The 12808-nt window shown below is 49.4% G+C and overlaps 1 protein-coding gene across 5 annotated transcripts in view; it reads left to right on the top strand.

Moving 5' to 3' along the window:
* STAC (SH3 and cysteine rich domain) overlaps positions 1-12808 on the top strand; it is a 103716-nt gene that overhangs the window by 34341 nt on the left and 56567 nt on the right. For 3 of the 5 annotated variants that reach the window (XM_082637808.1, XM_082637806.1, XM_082637809.1), the window contains exon 2: positions 2489-2765. The exons of 1 other annotated variant lie outside the window; for it this stretch is intronic. In XM_082637808.1, the coding sequence (XP_082493934.1) occupies positions 2489-2765 (277 nt within the window). The remainder of the gene's footprint in view (positions 1-2488; positions 2766-12808) is intronic. One more of the 5 variants, XM_082637807.1, reaches the window with a different exon arrangement.

Here is a 12808-nt window from a genome sequence, read left to right as displayed (position 1 = left end):
GTTCCAGCCCCTCTGCTGGGTCTGGGCTGTAGGGTGGAGGGAAAGGGACAAGAGTCTTGGCGGCCCATAGTTTCTGACCTTTTATGTAGGTTACTGCTGCTTCTCAGGCTAGCCCTTTCGGGCTGATGATGCCCCATTGCTGGTCTTAGTGGGGCTTCTCTAGAGGGCCCTGCAGGGTGTTCCCACCCAACGCTATACAGTTCCCTGAAGTAGAACACTGGCTTCACATGGTCCTGGCCAACTTCAAATGGGCAACAAGGCACAATCCCACCACATGTTTGTTTGTTTGTTTGTTTTTTGTTTTGTTTTGTTTTTTGCGGTACGCGGGCCTCCCACTGTTGTGGACTCTCCCGTTGCGGAGCACAGGCTCCGGACGCGCAGGCTCAGTGGCCATGGCTCACGGGCCCAGCCGCTCCGCGGCATGTGGGATCCTCCCAGACCGGGGCACGAACCCGTGTCCCCTGCATCGGCAGGCGGACTCTCAACCACTGCGCCACCAGGGAAGCCCCCACCACATGTTTGGAAGGTGGGGAGAACAGCACTGTATTGCTGTGTACACACGATAGATACTCAACTTAATGGTTCAAAACACCAGCCATCTCTTTAGTTGATGATTCTATGGGTTGACAGTTTGAGCAGGACTCAGCTGGGCAGTTCTCCTGGTCTCATCTACGCTCCTTGATTCCCTGCAGGGAGCAGGGTGGCTCTGGTTTGGGGGTGTCACTCGAGTGACGGGGGCTTCTGGACTGTGTGTCTCTCATCGTCCTTCAGGCTATATCAGGTTTGTGCATATGGCAGTTTGGCAGGTTTCCAAGAGGGCAGACAGAAGCATACAGAACATCTTGAGATTTGGGCTTGGAAGTGGCTTAAAGTTGCTCTGCTGCCTGCTGTTGGTCAAATTCCCCAAACCAACAAGATTCGAGGAACTCCAGCTTTGATGGGAGGAGCTGTGAGGTCACCTTGCAGAGGGGCATGGGAAGGGGAAGGGTAGAGAACTGTGGCATCCACCCCAAGCACTAAGACCACCACATCTTCCTGATCTTCTGTGGGAGAAGTTGGGGGGCTGATGGCTAGATTAGGTGGCTAGACTCGGCAAGGCCAGATCAAGACATCTTGTGTGTCCAGTAGGGGTGTCTGACCACACTTGATGGAGGCCTTTATTAGAATAGTGTGATGAGCACTTTTTTATCTACAGCTTTGGGGCTTAGACATTAATTCCAGGCAACAGGCATGGATATTCAATCACAAAAGGAAAACTGCCTTAAAGGTGAAATGACCTACTACAGGTCATGCAGCTGCTAAGTGGTTCATTTCTTTTATCTGGGGAGAGGGGAAACTATGCACTAAGGGCTGGTGATTAAAAAGCATAATGGGGCTTCCCTGGTGGCGCAGTGGTTGGGAGTCCGCCTGCCGAAGCAGGGGACACGGGTTCACGCCCTGGTCCCGGAAGATCCCACATGCCGCGGAGCGGCTGGGCCCATGAGCCATGGCCGCTGAGCCTGCGCGTCTGGAGCCTGTGCTCCGCAACGGGAGAGGCCGCAACAGTGAGAGGCCCGCGTACCACAGGGAAAAAAAAAAAAAAGCATGATAAATGCCAGAGACTTAAAAGGCCACTGTGGCTGGGATGGGCAGAGCAAAATACGGTGGTGTGAGCTGTCATTGGGATCCAGAATCTACCAGTCCCTGGAGCCCATGGCAAGGAGCTTTTCTTTAAATTTATAAAGAACAAAGGGAACTCTGTGAAGGATTTTAAACAACAGGCTCACATCTTGTTTCCAAAAGACCCTTCCGGCTGCCATGTGAAAACTAGATTGGAGGTGCAGACTGGACCAAACCGAGTTAGGATTCCTCCAACCCCGTGTGCTTCCACTCCATGGGTCCCAAAGGCAAAGGAGAAGTGGTCTAGTTTTCCATGACCAAAACCGAGAGGCAGGGCACAGGGAGGAGCAGAGAAAGTCAAATGGATAATTTCACACCATGCCCTCCTCAAACACACGCACACGCACACGCACACACACTGCTTTGGACCCAAGCAGGCTTGAGAAGTTCCGGCTTGTGTTCTGTGATACTTTAGCCAGATTAATTCCGAGTCAGACAGTGGCCTCCTCTGCTTTGCTGTGTGAACAGACAGATGGCTGCCAAGGGACCACAGCAGAGAAAGACCAGCAGAGACCCAGCATGAGGGACCCAGCCTTTGAGCCCAGGAGTTCATACAATTAATATTTCCAGTGATTCCAATTCAAAAGGCAAATGGTGTCCAAAGCAGTGGGATATTTTGACAACATGTGGGTGGGAAGGCAGGGAGGCAGAGAGGAGGGGCAGGCGGTGGAATAGGGGCTGCTGACATCACCCCCCCTCAGGGACATCTGTGAGCCTCCCCAGGGGCTGAGGAAGTCCGTAGAAACAGAGCAGTCCATGGAGCAGGCCTCAGCCCCACAGCAGGAGTCTGCACGATTGATCGTAAGTCTGTTCTGTCATTGCATTGCAGCTCCAGAAACTAAAACGATCACTTTCTTTCAAGACCAAGAGTTTACGGAGCAAAAGTGCTGACAACTTCTTCCAGCGAACCAACAGCGATGTGAAACTGCAGGCAGACATGCTTTCGGAGGTCAGCCCCAGCTCCAGCCTGCTCCCTGGCCCCGGATGCCTGACATCCACAGTCACCAGGGCCGGCCTGTACCCAGGTGGCGGCAAGGCCCACGCCTTTCAGGAGCACATCTTCAAGAAGCCCACTTTCTGTGATGTCTGCAACCACATGATCGTGGGTAAGCCGTCCCTCTGCCTCTGAGTCCAGGTCCCTGCATCCCTGCAAAGCCAGGTGAGAGGGGTGTACCTGAGTCCAGGTCCCCGTGGACAGACTCTGAGCCTGTCTGATATGCAGGAGGGTTGTTTGGGAGCGTTTGGGGTAACAGTATGTGTCAACAGGTAAGGGAAGCAGGGCTGGGCAGAGGGAGACGCTGGGTTGTGGTACAGATGGAAGAAAGCTCCCAGCCGATCCCCGGGGAGCTCTCAAGCCCCGTACAGTCATCTCGCGTTGAGGCCAGAGGTCTGGGACTTTGTACCCCTGCATCACCTCTCACTGGGTACGGGCAGCCCCTGGGGAGGGGGCAAAATCTTGAACCGAGCAGTTCTTTTTAGCTAAGGGCAGTGAAGGGAGAGGGAATCCGTGGGAGGCAATCAAGGTGCCGGGCAGTTGGGGTTCGAACGCCTCTGTCCTGGAGGGAGATCTGAGTCACGCGTTGCAGGGTCCTCTCCAGTATGCGTGGCCGTGTCTTTCTGGGATCGCCTGGGCAGGGGGTCTGTGGCTTGGTGAGCTACAGGTGAGTGACAGAGACAGGCAGCTGTGGAAGGCAGGAGACCTCAGGGAGGCACTGACCCAAGCAGGACAGGGGATTCGGTTGGACTGGTGATTACAACTCTGGACCCGGAAAGGACTCACTCCTGGTACCTCAGAGAAATGGTGATAGCCTGAGCGTCTTGGGGGTTTTGCCCAGATGAAGAGAATGACCTATAAAACGTCCCAGCTAGAAGGAAGACCTGAGCCATTGAGAGCCAGGCGCACAGAAATTCTGCAGTTAACACTCTTCTGTCTGTCCCATGGTGGAAACCCAGTGACCAAACAGATGGAGGAAACCATAAAGGTACTTCGGGTGGAACTTAGAGTGAATTGAAACCCGTTGTTTCAAGAACAGCAGCGTGTCCTGGTGATTGACGGGTCACTGCAGAACAAGAGAGAAGGGGGAAGGAGACGCCCATGTGTGCTCTCAAGGGGCAGTTAGGATGTACCTACCCTAGGAGAAGTTGAAGGGCAGGAGGCTGGAATTAAGAGAGGAAATGAGGCTGGAAATCAAACGATGCAAGGCTGACCGAGATGGGGACCGTCTTCTTGAGACGGTGCTGATCCTGCAGATATGAAGCCAAGCAAAGCCTAGAGTGCCTGGACAGCCACTGAGAGGGTAACAGGTGTAAGAGACAGGCCTTCCCCACGTGGGGTCCCAATGCCAGGCCCACGCCTTACCTCCTGCTCCCTTACGGCCTGGATGCTGCAGTGCTGGGCTTGGCCGTGAAGGCTTCAGGGAAGAACACTTTAAGATCAAGAGCCATGGGGCTTCCCTGGTGGCGTAGTGGTTGAGAGTCCGCCTGCCGATGCAGGGGACATGGGTTCGTGCCCTGGTCCGGGAAGATCCCACATGCCGCGGAGCGGCTGGGCCCGTGAGCCATGGCCGATAGGCCTGCGCGTCCGGAGCCTGTGCTCTGCAACGGGAGAGGCCACAACAGTGAGAGGCCTACGTACCACAAAAAAAAAAAAAAAGATCAAGAGCCTGTTTCCCAAGCTGGGAGCCAGGGCCCAGTGTGGGCCTGATATGTCGTTCATCTCACCTTCCAGCTCCTCAACCCTGAAACCCACCCTTCCCAGCCCCCCGTTTCCCCTTCAGTACCCATTTCCCATGGCCCAGCACCTCTTCTGAGTATGACAGTTGTCTCAGGTCGGATACCCTAGAAGCAGAGCCTGACATGGGGACTCAAGTGCACGTAATTTATTGAGAGGGTGCTCTCAGGACAAGAGGGAGAGAGGGAAGCGGATGGAGAAGGGGAGGAACTAAACTAGGAAGTGGTGTTAGGTGGATCCTGCGGGAGTCTGGAGCATGAGTTTCACCAGGTGGTCCTTCCTTGAGACCAGCCTTTGGTATCAGTGGGCTTCCCTCCTCCTCCCATGATGGAGGTCATTTCAAACCCCTGAGTAAAGTGGCTCATGTTCTGCCGATGGCAATTTTCTGAAGAAAGGGGCCGCTGTGGGCCGTGAGCAGCCAGCACACATACCACCAGTGTTCTTAGTAAGATTTTGCTGCTGTAACGAATTACCACAAACTTGGTAGCTTAAAACCACACAGATTTATTATCTTATAGTTCTGGAGATCAGAAGTCCATAGTGAGTCTCACTGGGCTAAAATCAACGTGTCCGCAGAGCTGCATTCCTTTCTGGAGGCTCTAGGGGAGAATCCACGTTCTTGTCTTTTCCAGCTTCTAGAGGCTGCCCACACCTTGGCTTGTGACCCCTTTTTATCTTCAGTGCAATGAAGCATGGCAGTGGCAGGTCACGTCTTTCTCACACCACCATCCCTTTGGTCCTGACTCTCCCCCTTTCCTAAGGATTCTTGTGATTACACTGGACCTACCTGGGTAAACCAGGATAACCTTCCCATCTCAAGGTCACCTGATTAGCAGCCTTACTTCCATTTGCACCCTTGAGTCCCCCTTGCCACGTAACATAACTACTCACCAGTTCTGGGGATTAGAACATGGACATCTTTGGGAGGCCATTGTTCTGCCTATACCTACCCAGTACAGGGTATCTGGGCAGGGCATCAGCAGTGTCCACCATGGCAATAGAAGAAAACCTTAGTTGAAGATCACAAGACTGGCCTCTGTTGATTCCTTTCCATCCTGTCTCTGATGGCAGTCATGTGATACTTGTTTTCCAGCCAAAGGTTTTGTGATGTCACAGGGTGAGAGGCCATCTTACTTTGAAGTGGGCAGAGAGGTACCTTTCCATATGGTACACAGAATGGGGAGAGCGCTGATCCATGTTTTGCTCCTGGCTATTCCCATGAAACAATTAGCCCCTTCCCTTCCCAGATGAAATGAGATGAGGGAGTGAGGATGGTAGAAAGACCACGCGTGTAGAACCAGACAGCCTGGATTAGAGCCCCGTGCAGCTGTGTGACCTCGTGCCAGTGACTTGCCTTCTTTGAACCTGTGTCCTCATTTTATGTGAAGATGATAATACCACCCTCAGGGTTTTATGTGGATTAATGAACTGGCAGAAGGGAAGTACCAGGCATCTAATAGACCTCAGTAGAGGAAGGTGATTGGAACTGATATCATTATCATTATTTTTTTTTTTTTTTTTTTGCCGTATGCGGGCCTCCCACTGTTGTGGCCTCTCCCGTTGTGGAGCACAGGCTCCGGACGCGCAGGCCCAGCGGCCATGGCTCACGAGCCCAGCCGCTCCACGGCATGTGGGATCCTCCCGGACCGGGGCACGAACCCGCGTCCCCTGCATTGGCAGGCGGACTCTCAACCACTGCGCCACCAGGGAAGCCCCCATTATCATTATTATTAAACAAGGAAATAGTCATTTTCCTAAGGAAGAGAAAGCTATTTAGAGGGTAAACCAAATTAGTGTAACAAAAAAAATTTTTTTTGACACTTTATAGGCATAAATAATTAAAAACATAATGTCATGGTAACAAAATAATTAGTCCCTCATCTACACAGCAGTGTTTTACATACACCTTAAAGATTGCCTCTGATTCTGCATTTCCCATTCTGTGAGGGATATGAACAAGCAAGCAGGTGTCTAGAAGAGAGTGATCAGAATGGTGAGTGGTGTGCCAAAATAAGATTGTGAGGAAACCCTGGGAGTTTGGTGTGGAAAAGACTTTGGATGTGTAACTGTGTTTTAAAATACCATATTGGAAAAGTCAAGAGACTTACTCTCTGTGCCTTTAGAGGGAAGGGTTGGGAGCAAGGGGTAAAGTTAAAAGACAAATTTCAGGGAGAATATAACCATTTAACTGAGGCACTTGACCGGTAATTGAAGGGCCTGCCTTATGAGTAGCAAGTAGTTTAACTTCTCCCAGGTGTAGGTCGTCTTGAAGATCTTCCCCTACTTAATTATCCGATGTTCTTTGAAATGAGACTCTGCTGCTTCCCAAAGAGACCAATGTCTGTCATCGTTGAACGTGGAAATATCAGTGGTTTCCAGTGTAGCCGGGAAGGCAGGGTTCCGCGGTGTCCTTCACCTTTGGCCAAGACCCAGTTGGTGGGGGGAGGGTGTGTCTGGGGGTGTTTATTCAAAATGGGGAGCAACATCAGCCACTTTTGCAACCATACACACAGGCCTGTCCTCATCCTCAGAAAACCATTATCTATTCACACTCTCATTTTCTCGTCACTATTGTTATTCATGTTCTTCCTTCCAACAGGCCACATTTAGGAAGAGTGCTTTGTGTCAGTCAAGGATTTCCGAAAAATTGCCGTATCACAGCTACTCTAAAACTCCAGTGTGCTCAAAACAGCTTTCTTTTACTCTTACTCAGCATCTTCAGATCACCTAGGGTTTGGCTGATCCAAACTCAGCTCAATTATTGCGTCCTCTCTCTCTTCCTTATCTCTTACCCTTTCCTTGGACCCGTGGGCTGCCCATGCCATGTCCTTCTAATGGCAAGGACAAGTGGAAGCATACAGAGTTTCCTAGGGCCTTGGGTTGGAGGAACCCAACTGTCACTTCTGTGGGTACTCCACCGGGATGTGGGTCAAACCCATGTCCAGGGATGGAGAAGTGCACTCTGCCCCCAGTAGCAGGGATAGCAAAGCCACCTGCAAAGGACAGAGTGAAGAATGTTAATAATCCAGCCTACCACTGGGCTTAGGATGGCCTCTGCACTATGGAGCCTTTTTTGTTGGGAGACACTACTAAGTCTTAGTGCTAAACTACCTTCCACGTCCCTTCTGCATCTGTAAGTGATGCCTGGCATCTGACCATTACCATGGCAGGGAGGGGTCTCATGTCTTGTGCTCAGAACTCTGAGGCAATTTGGCCTCCAACTTCATTTTTGTGTCTACCTACCTAACTTCGGAATTGGATGCATCATTTTCAATTTCCACACAGATTTCCACCCGTCCTTTTCAAGGCAGTGCTATTCATAACCCTTAAATAGGTGATGATGAGTCTCTATTTTCAGTCTCATGACTGAGTGTGAAAAGACCGACAGCCTGTGTCTTTTTAAAACAACTAATGGAAATGAGTTCACCTCTGAGGAATGTCACAGTCATTACCCTAAAGAGGGTTCCAGGTACACCTCAAGTACAGTGACAATTTTGAAAGATTATGTTTTGAAAATCACACCAAAAAAATGCTTTGTGTTAAAGAGAATTTCACTATACTTTTCTCTTCTCAGAATTCAATGTATAATGTAACTGCCTTTTTAACATAAAAAGAAAGAGAAGAAAGAGAAAAAACAGTCAACAAGGTACACTGCTCTTTTCAAAGATGAAAACCAAGTAAACCAAATAGTAGGCTCCTTAAGGAAAGGAGGAAGGGTATTAGAGAGGTGATGTGAGACCAGAGGGAACGGGGAGAGGGAAAAGGCAGAGGAGGGAGGTGAGGAGAGGAAGAGGAGTGAGGTAAAGCAGAGGCTGATGGACGTCATCCCTCCCGAAACACTGCCCAGGGCTTGTCATCTGTGATACAGCACAGCGGATCTGCCCCTTTTCTTTACTCCGCAAACCTAACCTCCTGTCTCTACATAATCACCTGAAGATTTGTATTTTTTTTTTTTTTTCAGTACGCGGGCCTCTCACCGCTGTGGCCTCTCCCGTTGCGGAGCACAGCTCCAGACGCGCAGGCTCAGCGGCCATGGCTCATGGGCCCAGCCGCTCCGCGGCATGTGGGATCTTCCCGGACCGGGGCATGAACTCGTGTCCCCTGCATCGGCAGGTGGACTCTCAACCACTGCGCCACCAGGGAAGCCCAAGATTTGTATTCTTTAAGCCTCAGCTCATCTTCATTTTCTAAATTCTGGGGAAAGACCACCTGCTACTATCCCCTTAGAATGACATTCCAGAGAACACATTAAAGCAGGTTTTTTCCTCTCAACTGAGAATCAAAGGTTATGTAATGATGGCCAAGAAAAATCAAATCTCATTTGTGCAGTTTCTAGCTGATGGATATTTGTATAAAAATAAACGGAATCTGGCATCCTCGCTGTCTAGGATTTCTAAGTTGGAACGGACACTCAGAGTTGAGTTTACAGGGTCTCACGTGTGCCTCTCCTGGCTGCCTAAGCCTTAAAGCTGGAAAGCCTAAACATTTGCCACCAGAAAGTGGCAGTAAAAGTAGACCAGGACCCCAGCCTCATTCCCTGCCCATCTCTTTCTAATTTCCTTGGCTCCTTCACTCATTCCCTCATTCCCTAGTGCCAGCATTGCCCTTGACCTTAGACTTGACACCTGAGATTGCTCCCCCGCTGCTGACCCTGCCCTTAGGCCCCTTGGGTTAAGCAGGCACTGTGGCATGCCCCCCGCCTCCAGGTCATGGCTACCCTTTATGATCACCTCCTTTCCAGAAATGTGGTCACCTATGCAAGCCAAAGATGATCAAGCCAGTCTTTCATGGAGACATGAGAGAAATAAGCAGTTAGGTGTATTCACCAGCCCCAATGCTGGATGCCCAAGCCTTTGGGTCAGCAGGATTCAAGAGCCAGTCTTAGACTAGGAGAATCCTCTTGTACTTGCTTAGAAGAAAAATACTTCCTCCACCAAAACAATCCACTCTTGCCATCTTTAGGCCTTGGCAGTGGGAGTTAGGGTGGGGGACACGTCTTCACTGGGCACCCAGTACATGTATTCCATCTAGGGCACTCTGTCTTTACAACGATCTGTCTACAGTGACTCGTTTCAGGAGAGCATTGAATTTCCTTGCAGTAATCTGCATCTCACTGGAATTGCAAAGACTCCAACAAGTCAATATGTACTATTAGCATAACTAACTCAGTGCATGAGTCCACTCCGTCAATTAAGGAGGTTTTTCTGAGGGACTACATTCTGACACCTTGTTTCCAAAACTTTATTTTTTTTAATTTATTTTTTTTACTGTGTTGCGTCTTCGTTTCTGTGCGAGGGCTTTCTCTAGTTGTGGCAAGGGGGGGCCACTCTTCATCGCGGTGCGCGGGCCTCTCACTGTCGCGGCCTCTCTTGTTGCAGAGCACAGGCTCCAGACGCGCAGGCTCAGTAGTTGTGGCTCATGGGCCTAGTTGCTCCGCGGCATGTGGGATCCTCCCAGACCAGGGCTCGAACCCGTGTCGCCTGCATTAGCAGGCAGATTCTCAACCACCAGGGAAGCCCCCAAAACTATTTTTAAATTAGCTAAATGTTTTTAGTTGGCAGCCACTTAGAAGACACAGCATATTAAATGGGCACATATTTTCTAAACAAATATTTAGCAAAAAGGCTGGATTTCATTGCCTAAAATGTCAAGTTTCCTCATACAGTCACTGCAGTCAAAGGATCATTTACTTTCTAACTGTCCGAGTAGCAACCACTGGGGAAAACAATAATGGCTTTGTCCTGGGTAAAAATCCCTAAAACAGGACAGAGTTAGAGATCCTAGTGAAAGTGGTTTATTATGGGGAGAGCCCTCAGGAGAAGGGGAATCAGAGAAACAGGACCAGGCAGGGGAAGGAGTCAAGCAAGGATGTGGTCTCAGCTGGAGTTGACGTCACATGACCCCACCCAGGGGGAGCTCTGGAACACAGATGTTATCATATCGCCAAGTAGCCCCACCTTGAGACCAGGGTGTTGGCCTTTGTATACTCCTGTCGCTCAGTCATTGGCCATGGCTGCCCCCCAGGGGGCAGTGGGAGTGTGACATCCCAGACAAAGAGGATCCCATTTGGCTGAGAACAATTCTTTGAAAAAGGGCCCCTGTGAGCCATTTGGAGCCAATACTCACAGTGTCAGTACGATAAATAAAATCTAGGCGAGGCACTAACAGCATCAGTATCTCTGTAAACACACTTTAATGCTACAAGACACAATATAAAAACATCCTCCACTAGGAATGAATTTGAAATGCAGATGGACCTTGGCACTGTTGTACCTATAACACTGTGTTATCATTATAATGAATAATATAAAGAGAGGAAATATTACATTACACTGAGTCACGGAACTTTCTGCTATGCTTTTGTATGACCAGTAATTTAGTTGTTTCCTGACCTATTCGGACCTCATCCGATTGCTTGAAAAAGCCACAAACGTTGAAACATTAACCACACCTTGAATGGAAATATTCACTCACCGTTGAAGTTGTTTCTTGGTGGGAAATGCCAAACAGAAATCAAGGGGAATATTAAAAAGCAAATGTAAAATCTATGTATTCTCAGGATGGAATTAAAACTCTTGAAATGCCATCAGTCATTTAGCTGGACAGTTGTTTTAGGAGCTGTGCAGCTTATAAGTAAGAAAATACAAGTGCTCTCTAGAATCTTTTTCTTAAATTTCAGATGTATATTTCCCTTTGGGCTGTGGTATGTGTCCATCATAAAATGTGGTACCCTATGGGATTTGCCCTATGGGATTGTTACTCTCTGGAGTCTTAATTGCTTACAAGTAGCAGTAAGTTAACTGCTACTTTTCTACTAGGGGACAAAAAGGCAACCAAGGTAATGCCTGGTCCAACAGAAGTAATTTCTTTGTATTCTTTGCTTATCTGGCCCCCTTGAGAGAATTGCGTTGCTTCTGGGGACAGGGTTTTAAGTAAAAGTAAATAAAACTGGAGCACACCTAGTGTAGGGAGATAGTGACCCTGCCCGGCTGAGGAATGTTTGCAGGAGGTGGCAGTGCTTGGCTGGGAGAAGACTCTGGGGAACACAGTCATTGTCTTCAAATAGCTAAAGTGATCTCATCTGGAAGAGGGTTTAAACTTGCTCGGGGTCCCAGGTGCACAGTGATGGATGATACAGTGAGGCAGAGTTCAAGATGCTAAAAGGAAGAGCTTCTAAAAGTAATCCCAGAAGTAGGCTGCGTAGATTTGGGGAGGGAGGATTTTCTATAGTAAAATAGTAGTAAAATATGTGGAAAATGCTGTACACTACGCTCCCTTTGTATAATCACAGCACACGTTAGCATTTTGAAGTCCTGTTGTCCTGAAGACAACCAAGTGTTACCAGTGGAGAACAGAGGCAGTGGAGCAAATGGTAATAACGGAGTTCTCCCTCCTGAAGATTTTCTTTTCCCTAATTCCACTCGGCCGTCATTGAACACTACTTGGCATGTCTCTCTTTAATGGACACAATTTGGAAAGCCTTTACAGTGCCTGCAAAAGCAAGTTCATTAAAGAGTTATTAAGACTTCGATTCAGATCCCATGTTCTCAGAGAACATTGTACTCAGCACCTTTTAACTAAAGGGGCACAAAATACTTTTCAGCTAGCGTCTTCCATTAGTTTCCTGAAATTTTACGCCTGCTGCCATGTTTTTTGTTTGTTTGTTTGTTTGTTTTTTGCGGTACGCGGGCCTCTCACTGTTGTGGCCTCTCCCGTTGCGGAGCACAGGCTCCGGACGCGCAGGCTCAGCAGCCATGGCTCACGGGCCCAGCCGCTCCGCGGCATGTGGGATCTTCCCGGACTGGGGCACAAACCCGTGTCCCCTGCATCGGCAGGCGGACTCTCAACCACTGCGCCACCAGGGAAGCCCTGCCATGAATTTTAAGAAATACATTCTGTCTCATTTAAAATGACTTAAATGAAAAAGTAAACCACATTCCTTCCAGCAAAGATTGAGCAGAAATGGATGTTGGTAGGCTCCAAGGAAGGAGTTATGTTTAGAGCCTCACACAGAGGTGGAAGCAGCTTCTGTCAGGGGCTAGTGTTATGCTCTGGGACCTCACGTGGGACTGCATGGTATCACTTGACCTGCTGCCAAAACAGAAGACAGGACCATAGGAGTTGGAGAGGACTGCCCAGGTTACCAGATTGCTCACCACGCTACCCTGCAACGGTCCTAATGTGTTTTGAGCTCATTGTCAGTGCCCCAGCATTTTTGCTCTTCCTTCTGGAAGATCTGGGACACCCTTCCTTCCTGCCCCATTTCTCTATCCATGCCAGCACCAGTTCCTATGGTGACCACTTTCTCTGAACTTTCATGTCATTTCTCAAACAGCCTACCCCTTGAAGGCATGACCTGGTCTGATGCAGGTGCCTATTCCCACAGCAGCCAGCAGAACACCCACCGGCATGTAGTGG

Source organism: Mesoplodon mirus, assembly GCF_964341445.2.
Source record: "Mesoplodon mirus genome assembly, chromosome: 12".
Classification (NCBI taxonomy): Eukaryota; Metazoa; Chordata; class Mammalia; order Artiodactyla; family Ziphiidae; genus Mesoplodon; species Mesoplodon mirus.
This window is presented reverse-complemented; position numbering and strand designations above follow the sequence as displayed.